This window comes from Manis javanica, chromosome 15 (genome assembly GCF_040802235.1).
Source record: "Manis javanica isolate MJ-LG chromosome 15, MJ_LKY, whole genome shotgun sequence".
Classification (NCBI taxonomy): domain Eukaryota; kingdom Metazoa; phylum Chordata; class Mammalia; order Pholidota; family Manidae; genus Manis; species Manis javanica.
Genome location: NC_133170.1, coordinates 31970965 through 31998627, shown reverse-complemented (window position 1 = coordinate 31998627; position 27663 = coordinate 31970965). Strand labels below are relative to the sequence as shown.

The following is a 27663-nucleotide window of genomic DNA, read 5'->3' as shown; positions in this document are numbered from 1 at the left end:
ATCCCCACAGACCATTGGTGTCTGACTTCAGTCCAGATTTTAACAAACCATTGTGCCTCTCTGTCATGCCTGCCATGGTAGGATTGTATGGCACATGAAACTCCCCTTTGATTCCCAACTGTTGCATCCATTCTTGTAGTGCATGTTCAATAAAGTGTGTGTGTGCCTTGATCACTCTCAATTACCTGTGGTTGGCCATAGGCTGTAAAGAGATATTTCAGGCCTCTTTTGGTCAACTGTTGGTCTGCACAACATGTAGGAGAAGCAACCAGAAGTCCAGTAGCTGTGTCCACACAAGTCATGGCATATCAGTATCCGTCTGACATAGGCAGAGGTCCAATATAGTCTATCTGCCACCTGATGAGAGGTGTTGGCCCCTTAGCTATTATCCCATTTTCCTGTGGAACTCAATGTAAGTCCCTTTTAGAGCATACGATGCACTCCTGCTGGACTTTGCTGATTTCTTCAAAGGTCAAAGGCAAGCCCCACCAACGGGCTATGACCCACATTGTCTTTTGCCCCATGTGCAGCAAATGCTGATATAACCATTGGGCTACATCAGAGGCAGGCTTTCCTTCCGGCCAATGTACCTGGGCCAGTGTGTCTGCTTCATCATTCCCTGGGGATGCCAAAGGCAAATAGCCAAGCACATTATACACTGTAACTGTTTTAGTCTGACTACAGGCCCATAAGTCTTGCCACCATTCTTGCCCCCAAAGGGGTTGGCATGGTACCGTGTCAGTAGCCACAAGGCCAAGCCCCAATAGACGGCTCAGCTGTCAGTGCAGACAACTATTGGGGAAGGCTCCTGGCTGGTCACAAGCCACAAAGCCCACAACTCTGCCCATTGGCCGCTCTTCCCCTCACCATCTTCCATCCATATTGTCTCGGTCTTAGGATGGAAAGCTATGGCCCTCCATTTTAGGGGCTGCCCATGGCTGGAGCCATCTGTATACCATGCATCTTCAGGCATAGGGCCTCTTCCCTCCAAAAAGGGACTCTGCTACTAATGGTTCTAAAGTAAATTCTTCCTGCTTTTCACTAGTATATGTCACTGGCCCCAGTAAGCATTGGAGTTCTTCACTCAACAGACTGCTAGAGAGGTCACTGTGCTGCTGGAGGTAAGCACCCCACATGGCCAGTGGGGGCGTTTGTGCCACAACACTCCTTGGTTCTTGGGATCAGTCTCGTAGGCACCCCATGATAGGATAAGTGGTTATTACCTTTATTAGGGGGCCATTCCAGTGATGGGTTCTGTAGCCGGCAAGGCATGACACATGACAGCCAATTGTTTTCCTGTCAAGGTGTATCGTACCTCTGCCCCTTTCCAGAGTTGTGACCAGAATCCAATAAGTTGGCAAATCCAGTAGGTTCAAGCCGCTGCCAGAGACCCCAGCCATAACCGTCTTCAGTCATACGAACATCCAGCTCACAGGGCCTTGATGGGTCTATCACATTCAAGGCCTACATGGGCTTGACTGCCTGTTTTGCTGTAGTAAAGGCAGATGCACATGTCTCATCCCAGTCCCACCTGACACCCTTTCATACCACCAGTATAAGGGCTTCAGAATTTGTGTCAAGTGTGGAATAAACACTCTCCTACAGCCTAGAAGACCCAAAAACTCCTGTAACAGTGCCACAGTTGTAGGGGTAGGAAAGGCCTGGACTTTATCTATGACTGCTTCTGGTATAACTTTAGTCTTACCTGACCAGACTTCTCCCAAGAATTTAACTGTCAAACCAGTTCCCTGAACTGGTTCACAGCCCATCCTTTCTCCTATAGATGTTGCAGCAGTCTAGGTGCTGCACCTTCTAGATCTGAAGAGAATCAGGCATGAGCATGACATCATCAATATAATGGTACAGCTGCACCATTGGCAATTTCTCCCATGGTGCCAAGTCCTGGGCTACAAGTCCATGACTGATGGTGGGGCTGTGAGGGTATCCCTGTGGAAGGACAGTGAAAGTCCATTGCCGTCCTTCTCATGTGAAGGCAAACTGTTCCTGACTTTCCAGTTCAATGTCAATGGAAAAGAAGGCATTAGCAAGATCTACAACATAATGGTATATTCCTAGTTTGTGACTGAGAGTATCCATCAGGCCTACAATAGAGGGGACAGCAGCATGCATAGGGGGTATGATCTTATTCAGTTCTCTGTAATCCATGGTCATACACCAGGAGCCATCTGGCTTTTTTACTGGCCACACTGGGGAATTAAAAGTACTATGGGTGGGCTTTATAATACCCACCTTTTCCAGTTCCTGGAGCATTTCTTCCAATTTCTTTATTCCCTCCAAGCAATTTGTATTGTTTGGTATTAGTCACCCACACCGAGGCACAGGCAAAGCCTAGCATGTCCCCTCAGAACTGCCTTCACGACATGTATTCTCAGTCTGAATTCACCTGCATTCATCTGCAACATAGATCCTGAGGGATATCAGTCCCACAAATACACTCAGGAATGGGAGAGATATACACAGTATACTCCTTTGGGGGTAGATGCCATATTCCCAAAGGGATTTGGGCTTGTTTCACTCTGATAGGCTTGCCCCAGTATCCATCTGTAATAGTGGGGGTTTCAGGAAACCACTCAGGGTTCCTCTCCCAGAGGAACCCTTAGTTGCTGGGTCTTTATTTTCTTTACAACCACTGGGCCTGCTTTCAATAGAGAGGTCAGTGCCCCCGACACCACCCCTTCATCCTTCCCCAGCACCTCCATTTCTAAGGCTGATGGCACCTTTCTCTCCACTCCCTGAGTGCCTCCTCTGCTACATCCTTTTCCTTTTCTACTGTGCCTCACAGCAATGCCAGCTCAGTCTGCAGCAGCTCACTTACCTTTACCTCAATGCCTCACAGCTGGTGTTCTCATACCAACTCCTACTGTGCTTCCCTTAGGAGTACGTCCTTTTCCTCCATGGCCTTTGCCTCCTTCAGAGCACCTGGCAGTGCTGCTGTCTCGTTCTGTAAGGAATCTTACCTCCTCCACTGCACCTTGCAGCTCACATTCTTGCACTGCCTCTTCTTGTGGTTTTTTCAGGGGTCCATCCTTTTCCTTCAAGGCCTTTACCTCTTCCACAGTACCTTGTAGTGATGCCATTTCAGTCACCAACAAACTTTTTACCTCCTCAATGGCATGTTGCTGCCAGCGTTCTTGTGCTGCCTCCTCTTGTATCAATGCCATTTCATTCTTTACTGAATCCACAGCAGTTCACAGCTCATATTCTCGTGCTGCCATTTCTTGTGTCTCATTCAGGAGCATGTTCTTCACTTATGTAGACTTTTTTAATAGTATGAGAAGCAGCCAACCCACAGTCCCTGCTGCCTCACGGGCACTCTGTTTCTCAAAGGACCTGCTTAGTATACCAAGGGCCACCCCTACTGCCTCAGGAATCACCTCCACCTGCCTCCAGTCCTGGGGTGCGGCCCAGCCCTCTAGGAGGCAAGCCACCTCAGACCACATACCCATTGGGGGACAGTCCACTGTCTCCCCATTCATAGCGGCAACCCTCTGAAGCACCCCTCCTCTAAGGACAGCCTGTTCTTTTCTTCGGCCAACAATGAATCCTGCCAATATTGCCAGTTGTTTTGCCAATGGGTTTCAGCCCCGGGCAAGTTCACTGTGAATTTAATGAGACCTAGGAATGACAATGGAACGTTCTTGGGGTGAAAGGGTTTATTACCCAGCTGTTCTTCTGGTGATAGGTTGAGCACTAGAACTACAGAATTATGTCTGCATCCAACAGTCTGCAGGTCTGTAATCCTCCTTTGTTTTTGCCTCCCCCAGAGCACTGGGCAGAGCTCTTTATCTAGTGACTCAGTCAATAATAGCTAATTGCCTAGGGTGTGGAAGCAGTAGCCTAGCAGCAGGCCAGTTACATCATCAAGTAGTTTAGGTGCAGGTGAGGATCCTGGTCATAGGAACCTTCACTATATCCACAGACAGAAAGAACTGCAAAGAAACTGAAAACTTCGTTCAGTGTTTTCATTGTTAATAGTAATATTGGCACTGTAATTTTCCAGCTGTCATGGGATATAATAAATGAGTACTCATGCTTAAGTGGCTAGAACAGAACTTTAAGTGTTAGAGAAAAAAACTAAGTAAAAACCATATAATATTAAACTTTAAGTGGAAATATCAGAATTATCTCATATTTTCTTAAATAATGTAGACCTAACTCTTTCTCTGAAAAGACCTAGAAATAAGTGACAGCCCAGTAGCAATAAGCACCTCTGGCCCCCAGATTATTGTTTCTAAATACTCTTCCCTCCTAAAAGGTTGTCAGGGCTCTTTAGATAAATTCCTGATTCCAGGTCTGGGATAGGAGAGTCAAACAAATACAGTCACAAGAAAGGGACACAGTAGTTAGAAGGGACCACTGACAAAAGTCACAAATTCTAACATCAATAAGAATGACTACCATGGATTGAAACACACTGACTCCAAAGGTCTATGAGTTCTTGTGAGAGAGAGCAAGCAGACCAACATACAAAACAAAACAAAACAAAAAGAATTGTTGGCTGTCCTTGGAGGTACAAAGACACCAACTCCTTCTCTGGAAACTGGTAGTTAAGGGGCAAGAAGTAAGCATTTATCCTGCCTGGCCAGCATGGACCATATTTTACTGTAACTGGATAATCCTGGTGGATGAGGGAGAGTTAGAGTTCTTCTCTACCAAAGAATTCCAGTTACTAAAGATAGATGGACTAGTAGAACTTAGAAACACCCTGTAAAATAACTGATTTAGGCGATGATCATCAGTAATGTTAATGTTATGAGAAAAGTTGGTGAAAACTTGCCCATAGGAGGATCAGGCTGGCACCGCCTAGAACCACCAATCAGCATCATTGAAAGCCAGATGACATGCCCCATGATATGACGTGAAATTTGTGTTACTGCCTCGACTATTCCTGCCAAAAGAGTTGTTCCTGATTCTAAGTCCTCAGCACTAACTTTCTTGTTTATAGAAAATGAAAGGAGGAGGGGAGGAGGGCAGGGAGGAAACACACTAAGTGATGCCACAGGGAGCAATCAGAAAAGTCCTGGAGGGGTGGGATGTGCGGAAGGGCGGGCCACGTTTCTCAAGCTTGCCTTTGACTTGATGGTTAGACTGTGAGTTCCTTGAATACAAAGGACATCCTTACTCATCTTGATAGCCCTCTTCATCTTCATAGTTCCTGACACATGATAAGGGCTAAATAAATGGCTGTTGAATGAAGAATCAATATGAATATGAATAAACCACAGTTTCTTAATCCCTTCACCACAGGGTGTGGACAGAGGTGCTTTAATCCCAACTTCAAGTCAGTAACAGCTATTTCTGTGTTCGTGTTTTATTTTGTTTAATTCTTCAACAACCATTAAGATATATCCTAATGACTTGGCAACTAGTCAGTTAATTATATTTTACTAATTGTATTATTTTAGGCACACTAAAGATTAATTTTAAAAGGTGAATTTTTGCCCTCTAGGAACTTAGGTTCTGTGAAGACAGCATAACAGAGGCCAATAAATGATAAATGCAAATAATGAAAAAAATTTTTAATGTTCATTCTTTTCCCACCCTCCTCTTAACACATACACACACACACACACACACACACACACACACACACACACACACATTGTATTGTTTATAATGTATAATGTTTGGGCAACTTAAAATTCTTGTGGTTGAGGACAGACTCTGGGGGTTAGCCACTTCTTAGGGATAGCAAGGGGCCCAGCTCGCGTGCCCTTGACACTGCCCAGTCCGCAGCCATCCCTTCTCCAGTGGCCCATGCACCTCAGGTGCCCCAGTCATCCCAGAGCCAGGTCAGGCAATTAGGAAACACCCTTGTGGTTTAGGCCCCAGTGAAATTATTCAAATTAGCCAGTCCTAAAGTGCGGGAGCCTCAGCATAGGCTGTACTGCCTGCTTGCCCCTCGCTCCTGACCACGGGGAGGTGTCCCCGTGTGGCTCCTGCCTCTAGGAACTGTGTGGGTACTAAAAATGTGCTTCCTCAGCCTCTGCACTATCTCCTCTTGTAGCTGCATCTGACTGACTGCCTCAGTAAAGAACACACACACACACGTAGAAACACACTTGGTTTTGGAAGCTTAATTTAGGCCATCACTTTATCCAATACCTACAGCTTGCAGTGTTTTCCCCTCATTTTGTTTGCCCTTCAGAATCTGCATCTTCTTCAAGGCCTAGTTAAAATGCCACTTTTTTCATGGAGTTTTCCCAGATTCTTTTCACTGAACTTATCGGTCTAACCATTTAGAACTTATTTTGTTCCTCCTCATTTATTACACTTAAGTCAGCTTCTACTACTACACTCTAAACTTGTCAAGGTGAAGCATATCCTCTTCATCATTATGCCCCACAGGCTGGTGGCTGCAGCATTGACATGAAGTGTGGATGTTTAATCATTGTGTAGACTGTGCTTTTCTGTAAACTCAAATGTTATGTGCATAACATTAATTGTTCCAACTGTGCGATAAATAAGAAATTATTTCTTCTGCTATTAACAGCCAGATGATATGATGTAACCTTCTAAAAGCAACTATGTGACTATGTTACTCCCTGATATAAAGCCTTCTTTGTTTCTCATTGCCTAGTCAGCAAGCATTCCATAACATGGCCTCAGGTAGCTTTCTACATTCCGTAACTTCTGCTCCCACTGCCTCCTGCAAATATTTCAAACTCCTACCAAACTGAGTAACAACTGCTCCCTGAACGTGTCACCATGTCTTTATCCCCTCTCCTCTTCACCTGCTAACATAGGACCAGTCTTTCCAGGCCCATTTCAAATGTTCTTTGCCTATCATGTTTTTTCTGACTCACCCAACCAGCTGTTCATGCCCCCTGTGAACTTGTAGCACATTGTAGAAACCCTTCTTTATTTCTCCCTCACATTTGTGTTATCTCCTTTCTCACATGCCAGCAGATATTTCAGAAAATGTGGAGATTGGAATAAAATCATTCTGAGGTACAGGAAAGAGGGAGAAGGAAAGAGGACAAAAAGAAAGAAAACAAAAATTTTCCTCAGAATTCTTATTGTGAAAAAGTGTATTTCCCACTCCTGGAAGTATTCATGAGTAGACTGAGTGATTACATGCAGGACATAATACAAAAAAATGTCACTTCTCTGGATAAGTATTAAATGAAATGACTTCTGAGATTCTTTCCAACTCCAACATTCTTAAATTTATGAAAATCCCAAAAAATAAGAGAAGGAAACATTTTGAGCTAGAGGTATGTGACATTAATAAAACAATTTGAAAATCTTACTTTGGCCAGTATTTTGTGTTCCCCTAAGAAACACCTTTCTGTGACTCTGCTGTTAAGTAGCCATTATGTTAATTTGAGCTTCATCTCCTGTTGCTTCCTCCCCACTAGACTTCTTGTTGAGATTCATATAGTCAGTAGCATAATAAGAAAAGCAACTGTGGCCAGAAATGATCTTTGGATGCATAGATAAAGTCTGAGTATTCAGAAGTAGACTATTTTATTTTTTCAGACTACTTTGTGTTTTGTGGTTTAAGGCAAGAATTAATAGTTATTTTTAAGATATAGCTGTGATCTATTTGTGAAATTAAAGAAATTATAAAGTGTGTTTTGATGTTCAATTAGAAAATTCAAAAAAGTATAGAAAGGAAAATAAAAACCACCCATAACCCTATAACCCAAATAAGTTTACTTTTAACACTTTCAGTTTATTTTCTTTCCAACTTTTCTCTTGGCATAGATACATATGTTTGTGTATTTGTGTGTGATAAAATGGGATTACGTGACACAGTTTTTAAGGCTGTAAAGAAGTGCCTCGGGTTCTCTATGAAAAACCCATTATATCCTCTCTCTAAATCAGTGTTTTTTCCCAAGTGTTTTAAAGTTATTTGGGTCAGGAGAAGCATAGAAAATTGAACAAGTGGAAAATGAGCTACAAACCATTAAGGTAGAGGATATTTAATTCTGAGCAATTAGATAGCAATTTTTACATAAAAGCAAGGCTTCATTGAGAGACAGTTGTAGTGACATAGAAAACAGTTTCTAGCAGTTTACTTAGAAAATGCTATCTGGGGATTGTGCACAGCAAGAGACAGAGCCTCTTGGCCCATATGGATTTGTGTACAGCACAGGTGGGGAAAATCTGTCTTTCTTTGAAATTCAAGGCCCCTGAGCATAGAGAATGAAGAAATGCAAAAAGGTCATTCGGCTAAAGCAAGCTGAGCACTGCTGTCTTTGGCATAAAAGGCTTTTCATACTAAAATTTTGTAAGTGACTCTGTCTTAGGCTATATCCTTATCTTGTGTTGGTTATCCATGTATTGGAAAGCCAGGCCAGTTGGTCCAGACAGCCATACCATTAACCACCATCGTTCACCCAAGAAGAATTAGAAATAACATTTTATGACTCATGAAGTGATTTCACATCCCATTTAATACTAGTGACAAATACCCAAATTATTGGTAGAATTCTTGGAAGAAAACAATTAGTCATTTGTATAGTTAACTTTGTAAACCTAAGTGAACACAGTGATAATCATACTCCTACATCCTTGAATTAGAAAATACAACAATAACTAAAACACATTGAGAACCATGGGTTCTGAGGCCGAGATAGCACAGACAACTCATTCCTGGGCAGGGGCGGCGTGAAGTGTTTCTGGCCCGAGGCCTTGACTGTGCAGTGGGAAGTCATGATGCTGTAGGCAGCCTGTAGTACAGAAAGTGGCGTTTTTAGATTCAGTCTCACTTGGTGCTTTAACAAGGCAGACACTGACATCATTACTGTGTTCTTTTGGTCATGAATCCTGCTGTGTTAACAACCACATGGTTGGTCAGATTAATGTGCAATAATGATGAAGTATTTGAAGTGATGCGGCTTGTCTCTTGTCTCTCTGAATTCTAATTTGTAGTGAGTGGCTCAGAACATTCAGATTTGAATTACTCTGTTTATGCAAAAAGTCATTTATTAAGTGAAGATGATTTTACTAATTTCCAAATCAGCAGTTTGAATCAGCTTTACTTTTTGGTTTGTAGACCAAAAAAGGTTAGTTACTTTGATGAGGCAACTCTCCAATTCTAAGTCAACTGCTAATGGCTGAATAAAAGCCCTACTGTGTGTATCACAGAAAAGGCACATAGTGGATCTCTGGCATCTTGTTGCACTGATGGACAGTGACTGCACTGGGGAATGGGTGGGGACTTGATAATATGGGTAAATGTAGTAACCACATTGTTTTTTCATGTGAAACCTTCATAAGAGTGTATATCAATCATACCTTAATAAAAAATTTTTTTAAAAAAGCCCTACTGTGATCCAGACATGGTATTTAGGGAATAGTCTCCATCATTGTTTATTACTGAAAAGCATTAGACTCTGTGTTTTTGAACTATTGTGCTTAAGCTTGTCTAAGCCTTTCAAATGCCCCGGTGTCTAAGCCTCTAGGTCTCACAGGCTGATGCTGCTGGTAGTATTTTAGGACACTAAACCGTGCAACTAAAAAAAATTAAATTTGGATTTGATTTATACTCAAATATGGCTCATGTCAGAGGAGATCAAGGGATATTCCTTTGTACCTGAAAATCTATCTAAAAAACAGTCAGCTACCAACTAGATAAAAATAAAGCACAAGAAGGTGTGTTCTTCCTAAAAGATTAAAGCTCTCTTTACACAAAAAATGAGGTTCTTTTTTTCATTTCAGTGTAAAGCCTGTTCTGAGCCAAAACAGATAGCCAGCTCATCTGCCATCTATGACAACCCCAACCTCATCAAACCGATTCCTGTGAAGCCCGGTGGGAGCTGTCAGCAGCGTTTACCCCGGCCCAGCCAGGTACCCGGTGCTGTGCATCTCATTTGTGCTGTCTCTATAGGGCTCCTGAAGAACTCTGACCCAAAGGATAGTCACAGGAGGGCCTGGTGCCATTCGAGGGTGCTGTCAGGTAAATCCCAAAAAGAAAGATTTCAATTTGAGACTTTTCATTATAAATAACTCTTCCTGGAAAGGGGTTAACATGCTCACTGTCGGCATGTGCCATACCCTGCGCTGATCTGGTGTAGACTGGAACTCCTTAGAGGATAATGTATTTTTTAAAAAACAACAAATAATGACACCGCCAGAGCTGACAGGGAATCCCCGTCAGGCCCGCATTCTTCTCCGGTAGGCAGTTGGTTCCCCAAGGCCACTGAGAGAGCCACGGCTAAGGGCACCAGTCTGAGCCGAGCCCCGCTGAGAACCTCCTTTGTGCCAGACACGGCACTGGGTGCTGTGTACAGAGAACAGGTTCCTGTTCTGAGCAGTGGTATGAAGCTCCCCATTAGACGCCTGATGCTTTGGCTTTACATTTGCTTCCAAAACATAGACATGATAGCAGTGTTTAAATGAAAATATACATGTTCTCAGAATAGTATAGCATTAACAGAATCGATTATCTGTAAGTCCCATTATTGATTGTAGATATAATGTGACTCTTTCCATTTCTTAGGATTTTTCTTCATTAAAGGTTTTTTTTTTAAGAAATTGGTTTAAATCAGTTTGAAAACAAAGATGGAGCCAAAAGACATAAGACCGGCTATGAAAGTCTCGTATTGAATTTCTTAACAAGTAAATCTTTTCTAATCATCTTTTAAATTTCTTTTATTGTTTGCTTCCCACTGAAATTTTGTATGTTAGTAGAGAAACCAGAATATGTTGACTTTAGAATGAAGCTCATGTTTTTGTAGCCTGACAATGTAGAAAGCATGAGAAAGTGGCAGATCAGGAAGGAAGTAGCTTTTTTGCACCTGGCCGGGCCAAGATAGACTTTATGCATCTCATGGTTTTCTTAAAGCTACTAGTATATAGTTGAAAGGATCAAGTTAGATTAAATGATTTATGTTTCTTCCCAGCCCTAAATTTCTATAATTCTGTGAAAATCTATCAGAAATTCTGAAATCCTCATACTCCTGTGTGTTCTCCATATCTTCTTGTGCTTCGCGGGGTTAGGTGGGCTTCCTGTTGAGATTGCTTACCTTTTAGCGCATAGAATTCTGCACCATAGTGGCCCCCAATCTGTGGGCCCCAGGCCATCAAGGGTCATGTAACTAGTTTATGAATCAACAGATACTAAAATATAACAGCTATCTTGGTAGTGGTAAGGGAGAATGCAGTGAAATATTCTGATATTAAAAAAGAGGTCTCAAACTGGTGAAGTCATTATAATCAAGCTTATTTCACCCTTTCTAATTGATCAATAGAAGAAATCATTGATTAGGCCAGTTGTGTTTCACTGCCTCCTGTGTGACCAAATTGTATGTAGGCCCATTTTCAGGCATATTTATTTTTTCCAGGCTTTAGACCCTGAACCCCACCACTTGTCCTTGACGGCTCTCTTTGGGAAGCAGGACAGAGCTTCTTGTCAGGAAGCCATGGGGCCTCCACAGGCCCTCCACCAGCAGCAGCAAGAGAAGCTTCCACTGAGGCAGGGGGTTGCACGCTCCCTGTCCTATGAGGAGCCCCGAAGACAGTTTCCCCCCACCGAGAAGCAGCTCTGCCCAGCCATTCAGAAACTCATGGTCAGGAGCGCAGACCTCCGCCCGTTGTCAGAGCTGCCTGAAAGCCGGCCCTGCAATAGCAGCCGCCATTCTGCTGGGGAAGTTTCTGCAGGGCCTGGGCAGCCAGCGCCTCCCCATAACACTTCCAGAACTCAGAACCTGTTAGCAAAGCTTCAGAGCGCCCCAGGGACAGCGAACAAGTACAACCTGAGTTCAGCCACGGCTGCCTGCTCCCCTGCCCCAAACCTGGGCCCTGCAGTTCCAGGGGAGGGGGTGGCTCAGGCACAGCTGGTGCATTTCAACAGCTCCCTCCCGTCTCAATCCCTGGGATGCCAGGCTCATGGAAAAGAGCAGCCCACACTCCCCAGACAGATGCTCCCCCTGTCTGGCAATCAGACAAGCAGTTCTGGAGTCATCTTCCCGCAGGAGCTGCTGAAAAAGCTTCAGCTTGCGGAGCAGGAGCAGCAGCCGCCTGTATCCAATCGACCAGCCTTGGCCGCCAAGTTTCCCGTGCGAACTCAGAGCTCTAGAACAGGGAACTGCTTGGAATCCTGGATCGACAAGACGTCCAGCACAGAAAAGCATTCTCCCCTTCTTCGGGTAAGTACCCACATGGGGCGGGGCCGGCTTACTGCACATCTGTGAGGCTTAGAACCAGCTCCTGGGCTCCGGGAACTCCACGTGTGTGCACCTTGTTATCGCCTGAACTTTCTGCCTGGAAAAAGACCCTTCTCTTTGCTTATCAATCTGGAGCTTCCCTCTTTCAGGGATAAGTTCATTTGTTAAAACTTCACAATGTTATAAGGTCTGGAGACATGACAGAGACTTGGAAAAATACATGGACATGGGAAAAAACCCTTATTTTCACCTGAAAACTTGTGGTCTGCTTTGCAGTCATCCTGGGACACCAGGTACTGGATCTCTTCTTGTTCTTTAAGTCCACAATAAGTCCACTTGTTGGAGTGCCGAACAACTGTTTATTCATTTATTCAGTAAACATTTCTGAGCACCTGCTGCGTGATAGGTGCTATGCTGATGGTTTGCATAATGGTGCAAGCACAGACTTCCTCCTCTGCAGAGCACATGGTCCTGCAGGTGCTTAACCTCAACAAAGAAAGCAGAGCCTGAACTCCATAAGGTGCAGCCTTTTATGTCCCCAATGCAGCTTAATGAAGACCAGGAGAGGGACACGTGTGGCATCTAACTCCGTGTCCACACACACAGACACAAACTGCCAGAGAGGGAAAAACAGTGTGACCCTCAGGAATATTCTCTTCTTCAAGGAACATGGTTCTCTGTTCATCAGTAACTTGGAACAGTGAGAAAACAGGCTATTTCATCACCTCTGAGTAACATGTAGAGATCTGACTAATCTTTTTTTTCCTCTTGGGTGGTAAATTCATTGGAAATGTATTGGGTTTAAAAATTAGGAAGTTGTCCCTGTTTATTACATAAATCATTCTTGGTCCTTTTGTCATATTTTGGCAAGTAGCTTATAACAGTTCCTCAAAAAATCTTTGACTTTTTGAAAACAAAGATCATAGGCATGTGGCCTAAGTTTGTGTATGTGAGACCCTGAGTCCATGTCTCCTTGGTCACCCACTGAAATCTCAGATCTGAGCATCTCCTGCTTTAGAACCAATGTCTGTGACTGGCACTCATACCCAGGCCAGTGTCATGTTGTCCCCTCCCTTTTATATCTGCTCTTTTTGTCCTGATGACTCAGTTTGGGCCCAGGGCCTGGGGCGGGTGGGTTGCACAAGCCACTGTGCGCAGCTCTCTGCGGGGGCCCAGGGCGCACTCTTCCTGACCTGGCCTCGGCAGCGTTCCCAGCTCCCCGAGGTAGCTGGCAGGTGGTTGAGGGAAACAACCCACCTTCCCCTGGGCTGCCTTCTGTGCACGAAGATACCAGGGGACAAGTGTGAAGTCACAGCAGCTCTAGGCTGCAGGCCTTTGTGCCCCCTGCTCATGTGTGTTTTTGGGCCGTGAGACGGATAAGTAACATTCTTTTCTCTTACCTGAGTCAAAACAAATGGCCAGTCAGCCAGCAACCAAAGCCACTTGCATAACTGGAAAAGCTATTGGAAAACTTGCTTGTGGGTCAGTTAGCCAGGCGTGGAAGACATACATGCCCAGACAAGTCACTGGTGTCGCGGGGCGGCCCGCCCCCAGGGGACCTGCCCGATACTTGAATGTGGAGAAGCAGAACCAGCGTGCGCCCTGCAGGGGGGCAGGGGGCATTGGAAGCAGCCTGAGGGGCGGACCTGCAGAGGCCTCCCTCCCAGTGAGGAGGTGGCGAGGTGGGGCAGGGCTTGCTCTCACGATGTCCCTCACCCAGGGAGCAATGAGGATGGAAATGTGGGTGCCCCTAGCAGGTGCAACGGCTCCCACAGGGTGCTAGACCTTTAGGCAGAGTGGACAGCGAGCCCCCTGGAGAAGGCCAGCAGCCCTCAGTGCATGTGCCAAATGATGATAGGACACCGGAAAGATAAACTTGCTCAGAGGACAAGCGTTATATGCCAGGGGGGCAGTGCTCACAGGAGTGGACTGCCAGAGCCACTGTGGGACATGCGGAGAACCGAACAGGGTCAGTCCTGTCAGCTCCACAGCCCCGTGGAGTGCCGAACAATTGTATTTAAAAGCATTTCCTTTTAAATACAATTTCCTGCAAGCGAGGGCCTTTCCTTTCAGTGAGTTGACACTGACTCCTGCCTCTGTGTACAGATTTGCCCGGAGCAGGTCATCTCACCTCAGCACATTCCTGCTCCTGTGGCTCCTGCTCTGCTCATGTCCCCCATGGTGTTCACCCAACCCACCTGTGCCCCACCAAAGGAGAGGGGGAGTGGACTCCTGCCCCTCGAGAGCCGGGAACCAGTTGCCACTTGCACCGGCCTCCTGCTGCCTCTGCAGAAGCCGGAGCCTGCCGTGATCGCCAACAGCCCGCTCAGCAAGCCACAGCTGCAGGAGGCGCTGCTGTACCTGCTTCAGGTAGGCCGCCCAAGGGTCTCTCTCCTGCTTGCCCTTACCACCTGCTGACCTTGGCCTGTTGGCTCTGCTAGGAGATTAAGATTCACTTAGTACTCCCCAAGAATAAGAGGCCAGCGCAGCAGCCCACCCCACACCCGGTGGCCTCTGGGCTGCCAGCTGGATGAGATTCAACGCCCCCTGCTGCCGTGGGTGTCTCGCCTCCTTGAGGGTTTAGGGGTTTGGAGGATTGACTAAGTGCCCCAAGCTGCCACATGTGGAAGAGAAGGAATGTAGGCTGTGCAGCTGAGCAGCCACTGAGAGGGTTCTAGGTGCGGCAGGGTGTCCACACAGGGGGCTTGCCATGGGGACACAGCGGTGAGAACCATCTTGAGCAAGTGGCCATGTTTAGTAGAAAGTTCAAGCAGACTGTTGTACAAGGAGGACACAGTTAGGGAAGCAAGTAATGGCTGTGGCCACTAAGGCATATTTTATAAATAATTTTGAGATCTTCTAATGAGGACAAGATGGAATAAGGGAGACCCTTTTACAGTCATGTCTAGAGCTAACACTTGCCGGAGCTTTGTGCCAGGCACTATTCTAAGTGTTTTACATATATTAATTCAATTAGTCTTCATACAGCCACCCTGTTGTTTTTTCTATGTTAGAGGCAGAAAGCTGAGGCTAGGTGACTGCTGGGCTCCAGTGCCTGCCTGGCTTAGAGACCCCTTGCTGCTGTCCTGCACTGGGGCCACTTGGGCAGCAAGAGTGCTGCCAGGGATGGGCCTCGGGAGACCAATTGGTCGCCCACCTAGCAAAGCCCACCCCAAAATATGTGCTAGGCCTTGGAAGGTGGGATGCTGCTATCTAGACAGACTGCAGATACTAATAAGCAGTCTGTTATTAGTCTTGTCCTTCTGGTAGGACACAATCTCATGCATCAGGACTCGGTGGCTACTTCGTAAGAAAAACAGGATAACATCGTGTGAGAATAATGCTAACTCTGTGTGGAGTGCCAAGAGGGAACGAAAGGGGAATGTGAAATGTGGGTGAATTGCTAAAGCTTTAAAGGATTTGGGTGGGAGGGGGAACTCTCTAGAATTAATAACAAAGAAAACCACTGATTAGACCCATGATTCTCCCTCAGCCCTTGGCCAGGCGGCAGAGCCCAGAGACAACCAGTCTGACTGCTGCCTACTTGCCAGCACCAAAATATTTCCATAACTACTGGGAGAAATATCCTGGCTTTGATGAGATACCAATGAAGTATATTGCAAGTAAAATCTTAACTAATGTCAAAAACAAGGTCTACATCTTGTGGGAGGTCTGGAGGACTTTTAAGAACCACCACCAATTCCTAACCAAACTTTGACAAGCACTGACCTGGATCATTTCCTCCCAGTCCAGCCTTCAGCTGGAACCAATGTCTTTTCATGCAACAGACCGAGGCTTTCGTGAGTAAACCTTGTCCCTAGTGGCTCGTGGCCCGTCTGTGCTGTGTGCAGTGAACACTTGGTGTTTCCCATTCTGACCATTGGAAACCAGTGGCTGACTGTCAGCCTTCCCCTAGCCCCGCCTGATACTCACATATGCAGTTAAACACGCAGCCGTGGGAGCAGATGGTAGGGACAGCGTCTCTGCGAGATGCCAGTTCCGCTCCAAGACAGGGAAATGCTTTGTTTCTGCCAACAAAATCACATTCCCTTGGGTCTCTTGATTTTATTTTCCAGAATGATGACAACTTCTTAAATATAATCTACGAAGCTTATCTCTTCAGCATGACACAAGCAGCCATGAAAAAGACTGTGTGAGAGCAAAACATTTTAAACTAATTTACAAGGTCCTCTGGCTCCAGGTTCTTTCATCGCAAGTGCTGTTACCCTAAATGTTTCTGCCTTTTAAAAAATGTATGTGTAATATGAAGTAAAATGTTGCAGACTTTTTTTTTCGGCTAAGCTTCTTTCAAAGTCACATCCTTTGGTGCACCTGGGACTAAGAATTGAATGGGTAGAAAAAGGCCTTTGCTAGTATCACACAGTAAATGCCAAGGTGACAGTATTTTTCTTACGTGTGTGGGGCCATCTGTAGAAGCATTGGCCTCTCTGTAGGAAGGGCTACTCTGGGAACACGGTTCGTTTTTTCCTGATCTCTCCAGTTCTCCGAGCACGGAGGGAGACGTGCAGCCTCCCTGAGCCTGTGCCAGCGGGCATGCCGGCCACCAGGTGGCAGCGTAGCCCCATAGACTAACCCACCAGCCCTTCCCCCCCTCTGGAGGTAAAGACAAAGTAAACCTTTCATTTGTAAAATTCCACTTGGCATGTTTCCCCCTGGCCTTTGAAGGGAAATTATTTCTAAAGGTATTTATAGCTAGTTTCTAGAGGATGGTTTTCTAGGAGTCCACAAATGGCCCAGACTTCCAGTAACTCTTCATTTATCCCTGCTCTTGTCATTTCTTCTGGGCCCACCATAAGAATGAGCCTGACTATGCTTCCTTCCAAAGAACATTTTGTCGTCTTCAGCAGACATGCTTGGAGGAAGGTCACGGAAGATTTTAGAGCTTTTCTGAGCCTCCGAAGGTAGGTGGTGGATTGTTCAGGGGCATAATGATGAGGATTCTTCCAGCTACGTGGCAGATTGATTTTTATGTCCATGAGATGAAAAGAGATGAGAAACTTAATCTTGGCAGGAGTCAGAAGAGCTCTTGCCAAGTTGTTAAAGCCCAAGAAAGGCCACGTGGGACTCAGTCCCTGCTGAGTATTCGTAATAAATACAGCTTTGCATTTCTATAGCCCTTTTTATTCTTGGCTCATAAAAAGATCTCTAGATTATGGCACAGAAGATAGGTTTTATTCTCATCTTATAGGTCATAAAAGGAGGCATGGGAAAAGTAGGTTTCCTCACAGCTTCTGACGCCTAGACTTGGACCCGAAACTTCAGACCTTTCTGCAGGCATACAGCCAGCAGCAGCCATTGGGGTACCCCCGCCCCCACTCTCCCACAGGAGTATGCTCTTCTAAGGAGAAAAGGTGGGCGGAAAAGGAGCTGGCTTTCTGAGCCCTTGTTCTGTGCCAGACTTAGGCTGAGGGCTCTGCTCTTACCTGCATGCGCTTAGGAGGGATGGTGCCTTTGATAAGATTTCCTTCAGCATCTAACACAGTGGGAAGCCTATGTGGCATTCTAACGCGAGTCTGTCGCCTCCAGGTCACCTATCGTGCTCTCTTTGGCAACACAATCATGAAATACTGAGCTGTCGGACAACCTTTTTAAAAAAAGAAAACCTCTTTTTGATCTTAATTACATGTTTAGAGTTGCTTCTCTAGCTAGGGAGAAATGAATTCCATTTTAAGTGTTTCTAATATATTTGGAGTAGCAAATGGCTAATTTTGGAAATATTTATTTTTTTTCGGAAATACTAATTTTTTTATTTCAGCATTGAATAAATAAAATAGAAATACCAGGCGTAGCACCTAATGTGAAAAGATGCTGATGTGAGAGGGAGGGGCCACATCCAGATGCCATACCCACGGGGCAAGTGTCACTCGGGCCTTTTTAGGGCAGTGCCACAGTGATCAATTTTGAATTCTCCATCCTCTGCTGGAATGAATGACTTTAAAAGTGACAGCCCAACTCATGCAGGCCAAAGACTGAGTCACCCTTCTAAAGGACGCTTCGTGATGGTGTGCCTATTCCAGAGCTTTTTACCAAGAGCTTAGATTAAAAGGGTTATCTGAGACACCCCAAACTGGATGTCATATGCAAATTAAGTTTTCATTTTCCCACTCTCACCCCCAAATTCTAGACCCTCAGGGTTGCCACCCTTAGGCATCCAGCACCCAGGCAGCATTTTCCAGTTTAAACCTTGTAAAAGTCATGGAAGTCAGTTCTCCCTGCTCTGGGGGCAGAACCCATAATCTTTGTCAGGTGTACTTGCCTTCAGCTCCTGGGCCCATGAACTTCTCTGAGATGCTGCTTTTCATTTGGGAAACCAAAGCAGTACCTGCCTCCAGGGCCTTTGTGAGGCCACAACAGGAGTGCACATGTCACCTGCTGTACCCAGCCCTCCAGCTGCTCCGCAGTGACCTTCGCTGGCCACCCCCACGGCCTGAGTGTTCAGCTGACCCTGGCCCTGCAGATTTGTGATCATGCTATCCTGTTCCCTGTGTTTCTTTACCAATAAAGAAAAGAGCAACATTTATCCCTGTCTCCCAAAGGAAGTGTCGTGAGATGCCAGAATAACCCAGGATAGCATTGTTGCCCCTGCACTTATGGGGAAAGCGGCATTTTAATTGCAAAGCCAGATAAGCCAGTGCTATTAATAGAATTTATAGTCCCTGAACTTCTGAAAAGACACACACGGTTCTCCCCACGGAGAAGGCCAGGCTTGGGGGTAATTGCAGAGTAAGAGAAACCTTTGCCAGCATCCTTAGGAGCTTCCAGGTATTGTATGCAACCCCGCTGATCGCACAGCTGGCTTTGTCCAGCCCCTTCAGGAGGCAGGCCCAGGACAGGAGGGCCCAGGCTGAAGCTGCCACATGAAGGCACACACTCTTTACGTCTGATAAGCTCATTCTTCCCTCAAACACTGTTAGCTCACGTACTGTTTTTCATGTCCCGGGACAGACAGACCTCTGCTTTCTTCCTCTTCAAAAAGGAGGGTGCAGATCAGAGAAGAAAGTGCCTTCCCTCCCAAAGAAACTCTATTGAATTCAGCTCCCTAGGATGTTACAGAGAAAGCCAACAGCTGATACATGTTAAGACCTATGTCCCTGGGGGTGTGATACTAAGGATGGGAGGTGTCACGTCAGAGACCAGGTCTCTGGACACCAGGCTTCACATGGGCTGGACATACATCAGCACAGATGCGGGCGAGGAGAAGAGCTCAGGACTGAGCCATAAAGCCAGCTCTCAGTTCCTCAGGGCCAGAGGGGTACAGTGAGGGGTGAGGCCCCAGACTCCATGCACAGATTGGCTGCTCTCTGCTCCCAGCAATGAACAAGCTACCTTTTCCCACAATGCCTGCTCTACTCAGGCATGGGCCTCCCTTTTCTCTTTCTGAAGGAATCAGCTTCTTCCCAGGCTTTAGAACATCAAGCCATCTTTAAGGTTGGATTTATCATTTGCAGCCAGCAGGCTGCAGCACCACTTCCCCATGTAACGTTGCCTGGCTGCGCAGATTGTTGGGTCTCCCCAGCATTTTGCTGAAAACCTCATTTACAGGCTTCAAACACTTGGCATCCCCCACCTCCTACTATCAGGGGATGACAGAGGCAGTTACAAAGACTTGGTATATTTAATGCAACCTTGAGTATCTAAATAGATTTTCACCAAATTGAGTCATGAGTAATGCCTTCTGACAGCTTGGAGCCTTGAAAAAAGCACACATATAAAACTGCGTGTGCAGACTGTGGTCTCTAAACACCAGTGGGGGCGGAAAGCTGGCCACCGTGTCGGCGCTGTGCTCTGGGGCCTGGGCAGTGCAGAGGCACAGCCCAAACCATGCAGCCAGGTTTCTCAGACAAGTTAAGTAAGAGCACAGAAGACAGGAAGTAAAGAATGTTCTGAGTAGGTGAGAGAAGGGGGAGACCCTACAGCTGTAAGACAAAATGTAAGAATTTCCCCTAAGAGGCTGAGGGCCAAGCAAAAGGCACTAATGACCAGGTGGAAGTCAAGGCAGACCCCCCGCCCAGGCTGGAGGTACTGGAGCACATGGGAGCGGTGACAGTGGCTCCCGGCTTAGTCACAAGGCCGCTGGTCTGGAGGACCACCACGTATGCTCAGACGGGCCCAGGGAAGGGCTGATGGGTGCTGCCGACCGTGTCTCCTCTCAGCACCGCTAGAGCCCACACAGTCAGCTGAAGGGCTCAGAAGGCCAGGGCAGCAGTCCTGTGCAGCCCGCTGCCAGCTCCGTGGCCTGTGTGATGAAGGGCAAGGGACGGGCCTTGGAGTCCGGGGTTTGTGTTCTAATGCCACCGCCTCCTGTCTCTTTCCTCAACCAAAAAAGTATGGGAGAAAATACTCCCTGTGTGTTTCTCATGGGCTCTTTGGGTGGAGCTGCCCATGCCCTGCACTGTATCCCCGGTGACAATGGCCCTGGCGGGAGCTTGCCATCACCTCCACAGCTGCACACTTTAGATGTGTCCCAGCTTCTCTGTGCCTTATTCTGTCTGTCACAAATCTATCCAAAATTCTTTTTGATGCTTTTATGTCCCCTGCCCACAGCACTTCTCCAGGACTGTGAGTTCCTTAAGCTTTATTCTGTACTGTGAGCATAGTTTGTGCTGCATTTCCAGAGGCTAAGAAACTGTGGCTTGACAGAAAATCCATAAATAACTGGCCCTGATAGGATGAAGGTCATTCTGTGAGGAAATGCCAGCCTGTGTGTGAACGTCCACAGCCCATCAGATGCTTCTGTCTTGCCTAAGCCAAACCCAGGACTGTCAGCTAAAAAGCCAGCTACTCTGAACTGCATTCCTGAAGGAAACCCTCAGCCCCCCGCAGTGCTTCCCTTCCCTCCTTCCCTCCTTCCCTCTTAGCCTTCTTCCTCTCAGAGGCCTCACGGGAAGTGCCACGTTCAGGCTCATGTATCCAGAAAGCTTGTCGATCTTTGCCATCCTTTGGAAATTCATGCCTACATGCATTCAATAAACTTGTCCTGAGTGGGGTGTGTAGACACAAAGGTGAGTAAAACCTGGTCCCCACGCTGAGGATCTCACAGTCCAGGTTGGAGGGAGACTATTTATAAGACAACAGGATAGTGGCAGTATTGCCATGTGGGTATTATGGCAGACCCAAAGCAAATGGGCTTAGAGAAGGCTTCCAGGCAGAGGGTGCCTAAGCTGGCTCACAAGGGATAGGTAAGAGTTGACAAAGCTGGGAGGCAGGTGGGCGAGGCGAAATAGGTGGCATAAGATGTGAAGGCAAGCTGCAGTGGTGTGCGTGTGTGTGTGTGTGTGTGTGTGCATGTGTGCGCATAGATGGGTGGGAAGCAGGGAGGTAGAAAACAAGTCACTCTGTTGCTGGAACTTAAATGAAGAGAAAGAAGTGGCGGAAGTGTGGCCGGAGAAGCACAGTCCAGACCCTGCAGACAGCGGGGAATCCAAGCAGGAAGGAAGGGTGGCTGTCAGGCCGGCAGTGTCCACATCACTGGCCCCGAGTGGAGGACAGGATGCAGGAGACAGACGGGAGGTGAGCAGTGGGGACCCTGGGGGAAGGCTGTGGGGGTGGTCCGGGTGGGACAAGAGAATGGCCAGACCCAAGGCAATGGTAGCTGAGATTTTTAAAAACTTCTTTTTTAAGGACAGATTTGAGAAATATTTAGAAACAAAATTGGTAGGACTTAGTTATTGACCATCTGCAGATAGTAAAGAAGCCAGAGAAGACCCCAGGTTTCTATGTGTTTGAATAGGTAGGTAATGAGATTAAATGAGGAAATGATGGCTGGAGGACGAACCCTAAGAAAAGAGCCGGCTCCTGTTAAGTTCTTCATATGTACCAGGCACAGTTCTCAGCACTGAACAGTATTCCGTTTGTCCCTCTTTCATGGCTGAAGGAACCTGAAATTCAAGGAAGTCCATTTCTTGTTAATCAGTACCGTTCGCTGAACCCGCACAGAGGCACAGCTCTTCCTGCCCACTGGCCCCAGTTGGACCCTGGAATGGATGGCTGGGTTTGCAGTGTGCCTCGACCTGAGCAGAGGAGACCCCATGGCATGTGCTTCCCCAACCTAGTACCCTGTGAGTTTGATGATAGCAGAACAGGGTCACCAGTGGGAATGGGGGAGCTGGGGTCCCAGGGCCTGGTCCTGACATTGCAGGCATGTGCAGCCCTGCTGTGGGCCTGGGTACCAGCCCCCTCATGGTCTGTGGCTCTCAGCAGTCTCTCCTGAAGCCTCCCCACCTCATTGAGCAGAGGGGCTGTGTCTCCACCAGTTTCCCAGGCAGGCGCCTCTGACGCCCGGGGAGGCCCTGCAGGGCCCCTACCTCAGGAGAGACTGAGGGACATGCCACCACCTGGCACTGGGACCTGCAGAGACACCTGGCTTTGTGGATTGAAATGGAGTATTGAGGGAAGGACTGGTAGCCGGGGGCTGCTCCCTGCACCCCCCCACTGCCAAGGCCTGGCTGCCAACAGTGTGTGAATGCCAAAAGTCCGGGCACGCAGAGGACAGAGCAAGGCCTGGAAGGTCCGGGTTCTAGCTCCTACTTTGCTACTAACCTGCTAGAGAATTCTTCCCCCTCTGATGTCAGCTTCTCTATTTATAAAAGAAGCTGATTGGACTTGATGACCAAAGTACTGCCTCCCATTTGAGGAGCTCTCTGCAGCTGAAGACTCGGCAGCCCTGTGACTCAGGTGCTCCTGTGCCATTTCATGCCTGAGGTCCTCGGCTGGCTGGTAGTCAAGTGGTGCCCGCCTCTGACAGGGCAGGTTTCGGAGTACCTTCTCTGACTCAGATGCTGGGCTACCGTCCTTTACTCCATCACGCCCCACTCTGGTGAGGGAAAGAAAAAAACGATTATGTCCATCGCAGGACTTCGGCTGAAGCCTGCAGGACCTTTTGGAGCATTTGGCAGGGTCCTTGCAGTTCTAAAGGCCAAGGCCTCAGCACACTGAAGTCCCCTTCCTTCTTCAGTGCTGACCAGTTGTCATCCCCAAGGTGACCATGCGATCTAGCACCCAGCCTGGGACACTTCTGAGCATGAACTATTAATAATTACACCAGAATAGGCATAAGCGTGGACCATCCTGGGCAAACAGGGACAGTGAACATAGGTGTCACCACATGTATGCAGCCAGACATCCCCCCATGCAGCTGTGGCATCAGCCCTGGTCTTAGACTGAGCCCAAGGGAAGCCAGACTGCAGACAGGCAGCCATCCCCCATGTCAGGAGGCAGAGCCCTGGGCCTAGCTGTGCTCTGTGTGACCAAAGGCTGGCCACGCAAGGGTGCTGAGCCACGGCTTCCCCTGTCACTGCAGGGCTGAGCCCACCGCTTCCTTCAAGCCTCTGCCTCCAGTTCTCATGCTCCTTCTGGGTCCTTCTTTTGTGATCAAGATGGTAGTTCAGAGGTCACAGCCAACAGTGCCCACTGGTCTTGGGTGTAAAATGGCCACACTTTCTCTGCTTCTGTCCCTCCTTGCTCAGATTGGGGCTGCTCTGAAGCCTGGTGGGATGGCTTTGCAGTCCCATTTTGGCTCTGCCATTCACTAGATGTGAGTGTGGGCCAGTGAGGTACCTTTTCCAAGCCCCCCTTAGGGACCAGTGCTTTTCCTCCACAAACAGATCACTCTGTGGTCCTGGGCCAGCCACAGCAGCCCCTGCCTGCTTCTCTCAGTGCCCATTGGTGCTCTACTGGAGACCACTCTGTGACTGGCCAGAGCACACACTGATTATAAGCGTGAGCAGCAGAGGGGTCTTGTGAGATTGCAGTCCAGGCCTTCCATTTTCCTGCTGAAGACACAGGCCCAGATAGGCATTCTGACCTGCCCAGGGATAGGTAGCTAGCTCAGGGCGGAGCAGGACCCCAGCCGTGGCCGACCTCAGAGGCCCCTCTCCCTGCACGGCACCTTCCTGCTGGGATGCAGGCATTCATCAACCTTTAGAAGTCTGTGTTTATTTATAAATCTGCTGCCTCTCCTTCCAGCTTCTGAAAGCATTTTACAGGCATTAATTAAGGAAGGTTCATAGCAAACCCAGGAGGGAAGGAAGGAAGAGTTGGGGGGTTCTTTAAAGGGCCAGTCCTCCTGCTGCCTGCCTCTCCATTTCTTCCTTAACCTAGTCTCTCCAGAACATACACACATACGCACATGTGGTCACACATATACACTTACATGCATACATACATACATGCACACACACACACACACACACACACACACACACACACCAGCCATTTCCAGCAGCCTCTGGCACCTCATGACAAACCTGTGCTAATTCCACCCCTGATCACATCTCCGCTGCCTCCCTGAGCCTCATCCCCTGTGTGTGACCCCAGCAGCAGCATCCAGTGGACGCCCTGCAGTCAGGATCACGTCACCTCACACAACCTCACCCACACACTCCTCTCCCAGAAACCCACTCCTGAACGTTCTGCACGCTTCAGCTCAAGTCATCTCTCACACTGTGAGAAACACTCCACTCCCCCCGCTATGCAGGCAGCAGGGGCCGGGAAGGAAGGCCACACCCCAGGGGCACTGCGGCAAAACTCCACAGCGGGGGTCCGCAGATGCTTCCTTCCCACAGCTCCGGGGCTCATGAGTCCCAGGTCAAGGTGTCAGCGGAGTGGCTTCCTTCTGGGGGCCTCTCGCTCACCCTGGCTGGCAGACTCATGGCCCCGCTCCAGCCTCTGCGTCCACATGGTGCTCTCCCTGTGTGCTGTCTGTGTCCAGGTTTCCCACCCTAAGCCAGGATGACCTCAGTTTAACTGATTACATCTGCATGACCCTAATTTCAAAAAGGTCACATTCTGAGGTACTGGGGTTGGGACTTCAGCATAGGAATTTGAGGATGACACAGCTAACCATGTTACTGAGATCCCATAAATCCAGCGTCCCTCCCAGACTGATTGGTGTCTGTTACTGGTGGGCTGAGTGGCTCACATGAGAAATGTTCCCATTCCAACACCAAGATAATGGCCCACAGGCGGCTGTACCTCAACTCCGCCATTCCTCACTGCCCCTGCGTGTCAGGTCCGCCTGGGGCATCACTCACTCCCTAAAACAGTCCTGAAACCTGAGAAGAGGTCGTCTGTGCCAGGGGACAGGCCCTGCTGCGCACCCTGCAGGCACCACAGCCCCTGCGAGGATCAGGAAACAACCGTCCACCCTCCCTCCCCCATTCTATCAGACCTGGAGTTTTAGGGTGTCCTTTGGGGAGGTGGGCCCAGTCCCAGGCCAGGAAGGGAATCCAGTCAGTTTAAGCTACTCATGCAGTCCTTGACTCCTTCAGCCACAAGCATAGATTGCAGTCTGGCTGTTGAAAAATGAAAGTCTGCTGGATAATTTCTGCAGCAAGCATCCCTCATGGGTTTGAGAGGTACAGGCAAAATCAGTTCTTCTTCAAGATATTGTCACGTCTGACCGCAGTGCCTGAAACAATGGCAGCCGTCTTGTGACCATGAGGGCACCTAGCTTGAGAACCTTCCAAAGTACTGAAGATGACAGCCAAGAAAGATGGAAGGAGCTTGGATCTTTGGCGGTATCATTGAGCTGCTGCATTAACCAGTCCTGGAACCATCTAGATTTCTTATGTGAGATACTAACCTGTCATTATTTAAGCCAGTTGAGTAAGGGTTTCTGTTACTTTCAGCCAAAAGCACCGATACCACCCCATTCCCATCCCTCAGCATGCTCATGGCACTCCTCTGGTAGCTCCCTGCCGATGGGGCCTTTACTCTCAGGCCCTAGTGAACCAACCACCAGCTCTTCAGGACCTTCCTGGGCTTCCCTCGGGCAATCTGCATCACGAGGGCCTAGAGCAGTCTCTGTAGAGCAGAGGGCGAGGACCCGGGGGAAGCGGGCAGCTCAGCCTCTGGGTCCTACACTCATGTCCTGGGGTGGGGTTTCCTTGGGTGTCTACCTCCTCAGCAGCCTGTGAGCTTCCCAGGGCCAGAAAGCACCATCATCCTAGCGGCTCTGAGTCCGCAGGGCCCTGCAGAGTGCCGGTGCGTAGGAGGTGTGCAACAAAGGTTTGCTGAGTCTTGGTGAGACATGAAGAGAAATCAAGAAACAAGAGGAGAAGCGGGACAGGGCAGCCACGGGGAAGAGCCAAGTGAGCCGGGTTAGGGGTGAGCAGTGGGGCCAGAGGGCGGTGCAGGGAAGGGACACGCTGTTTGGCTTCTCCGTGGGAGCAGTGGGGCTGTGAAGGGAGATATCCAGGCTGGGAAACAGAAGGATGGAGACCTCGGAACCCAGAGGCAACGCCCATGGACAAGCAAGCCTGAGCGGCACCTGATGATCAGCAAGCCGCCCTCTGCTCTTCTCCTCCCTGCCTCGCCTCCTCCCTCTCCCTCCCTCTGGGCCTCTCTCTCTCTCTCTCTCTCTCTCTCTCTCTCTCTCTCTCTCTCTCTCTCTCTCGCTCATCTCCTGCTCTCAGGGAAATGAGGACCCGGCTTAGGCACAGGGGCAGGAACCTCCAGCGAGTGCGGCTCAGGCTGTGGTGCCCACACTGCCTTGGGACCTGTCAGAATGATGACTGTCTGGCCGCCTCGCCTGCACCACGTGTCCCTCTGCAGCAGCTCCCAGCTGGCTGGAGCAGAGGGAGGTGCGTGCAGATGTCCCCAGAGCTCCAGGGACGCTGTGAAAGGCTCCCAGTGAGACTGCCTTCCAGCACAGTAGGTTGGCACTGCTCCCAACACCCAGCTCTAGCTGGCCGGTCCCTGGTACTTTTGACGACAGGACTGGGCTTTGAGAACGTGTTGCCAGGATATGGCTGAACAGCTCTAAATTTAAGTTCATGTAACTTTTCAGACACAGGCAGTGGTGTGACCTGTAGCACTTATTTCCACTGCACTCTTGGCTTGTTCTGATGTCTGGGGTGGGCACCACACGTGCAGGCTGCAGGCTGCCCCCCTCTCAGCTGGGGTCTGACCTGCCATGGCTGTGGAGGAACAAGTTTACAGTGAAATGGACCCTGTGCAGGGACCCCTCTCTCCTCTCCTCTGACCTCCCGGGGCATCCAAGACTGCTCCCTGGGGTGCACTCAGCCCCCCTGACCTCCTTTTCCTCTTCAGCTTGGTGCCACCACTGTCTCACAGCCCCCTGCCTGTCCCCACGGGGTGGAGACACTGTAAATAGAAGTGACTCAGAATGGGATCCTGGGTAGTGGCCCTTCCAGCAGACAGTGGGGGGGTTTCCAGTGGGAATCGACATGGGGCAAGACTCTTGGAAACTGCCAGCCAGTCTGATGTGATATCACCAAGGCCCCTCTGCTGTGGGCTAGCTGACCTCAGCCGCAACCTTGACCTTGACCTTCACCCTCCCCTTTGAAAGACCCTCTTACCCTGTGTGTCACATGTGCCATCTTTTGTTTTGTTTTGTTTTCTTGAGATATAATTGACACAACATTACATTAGCTTCAGGTGTAAAACAGAACAATTTGGTATTTGGATATATTGTGACATGAGCACTACAATAAATCTAGCTCACATCTGTCACCGTACAGCTACAAAATTTATTTTCGTATGA

General features: G+C 48.3%; 2 protein-coding genes across 4 annotated transcripts in view; both read left to right on the top strand.

Moving 5' to 3' along the window:
* The window catches only part of DCP1B (decapping mRNA 1B), a 62329-nt gene extending 45895 nt beyond the window's left edge, over nt 1–16434 (top strand). The window contains exons 6-9 of one of the 3 annotated variants that reach the window (XM_037014915.2): nt 9691–9819; nt 11316–12119; nt 14244–14507; nt 15631–16434. In XM_037014915.2, the coding sequence (XP_036870810.1) occupies nt 9691–9819; nt 11316–12119; nt 14244–14507; nt 15631–15855 (1422 nt within the window). In that variant the 3' untranslated portion in view covers nt 15856–16434. The remainder of the gene's footprint in view (nt 1–9690; nt 9820–11315; nt 12120–14243; nt 14508–15630) is intronic. The other 2 variants (XM_037014916.2, XM_073223876.1) reach the window with 2 other exon arrangements.
* Nucleotides 16435–21532: 5098 nt separating this feature from the next.
* The window catches only part of CACNA2D4 (calcium voltage-gated channel auxiliary subunit alpha2delta 4), a 140779-nt gene continuing 134648 nt past the window's right edge, over nt 21533–27663 (top strand). The window contains exon 1 of the mRNA XM_073222757.1: nt 21533–21668. Within this exon, the coding sequence (XP_073078858.1) occupies nt 21649–21668 (20 nt within the window). The 5' untranslated portion in view covers nt 21533–21648. The remainder of the gene's footprint in view (nt 21669–27663) is intronic.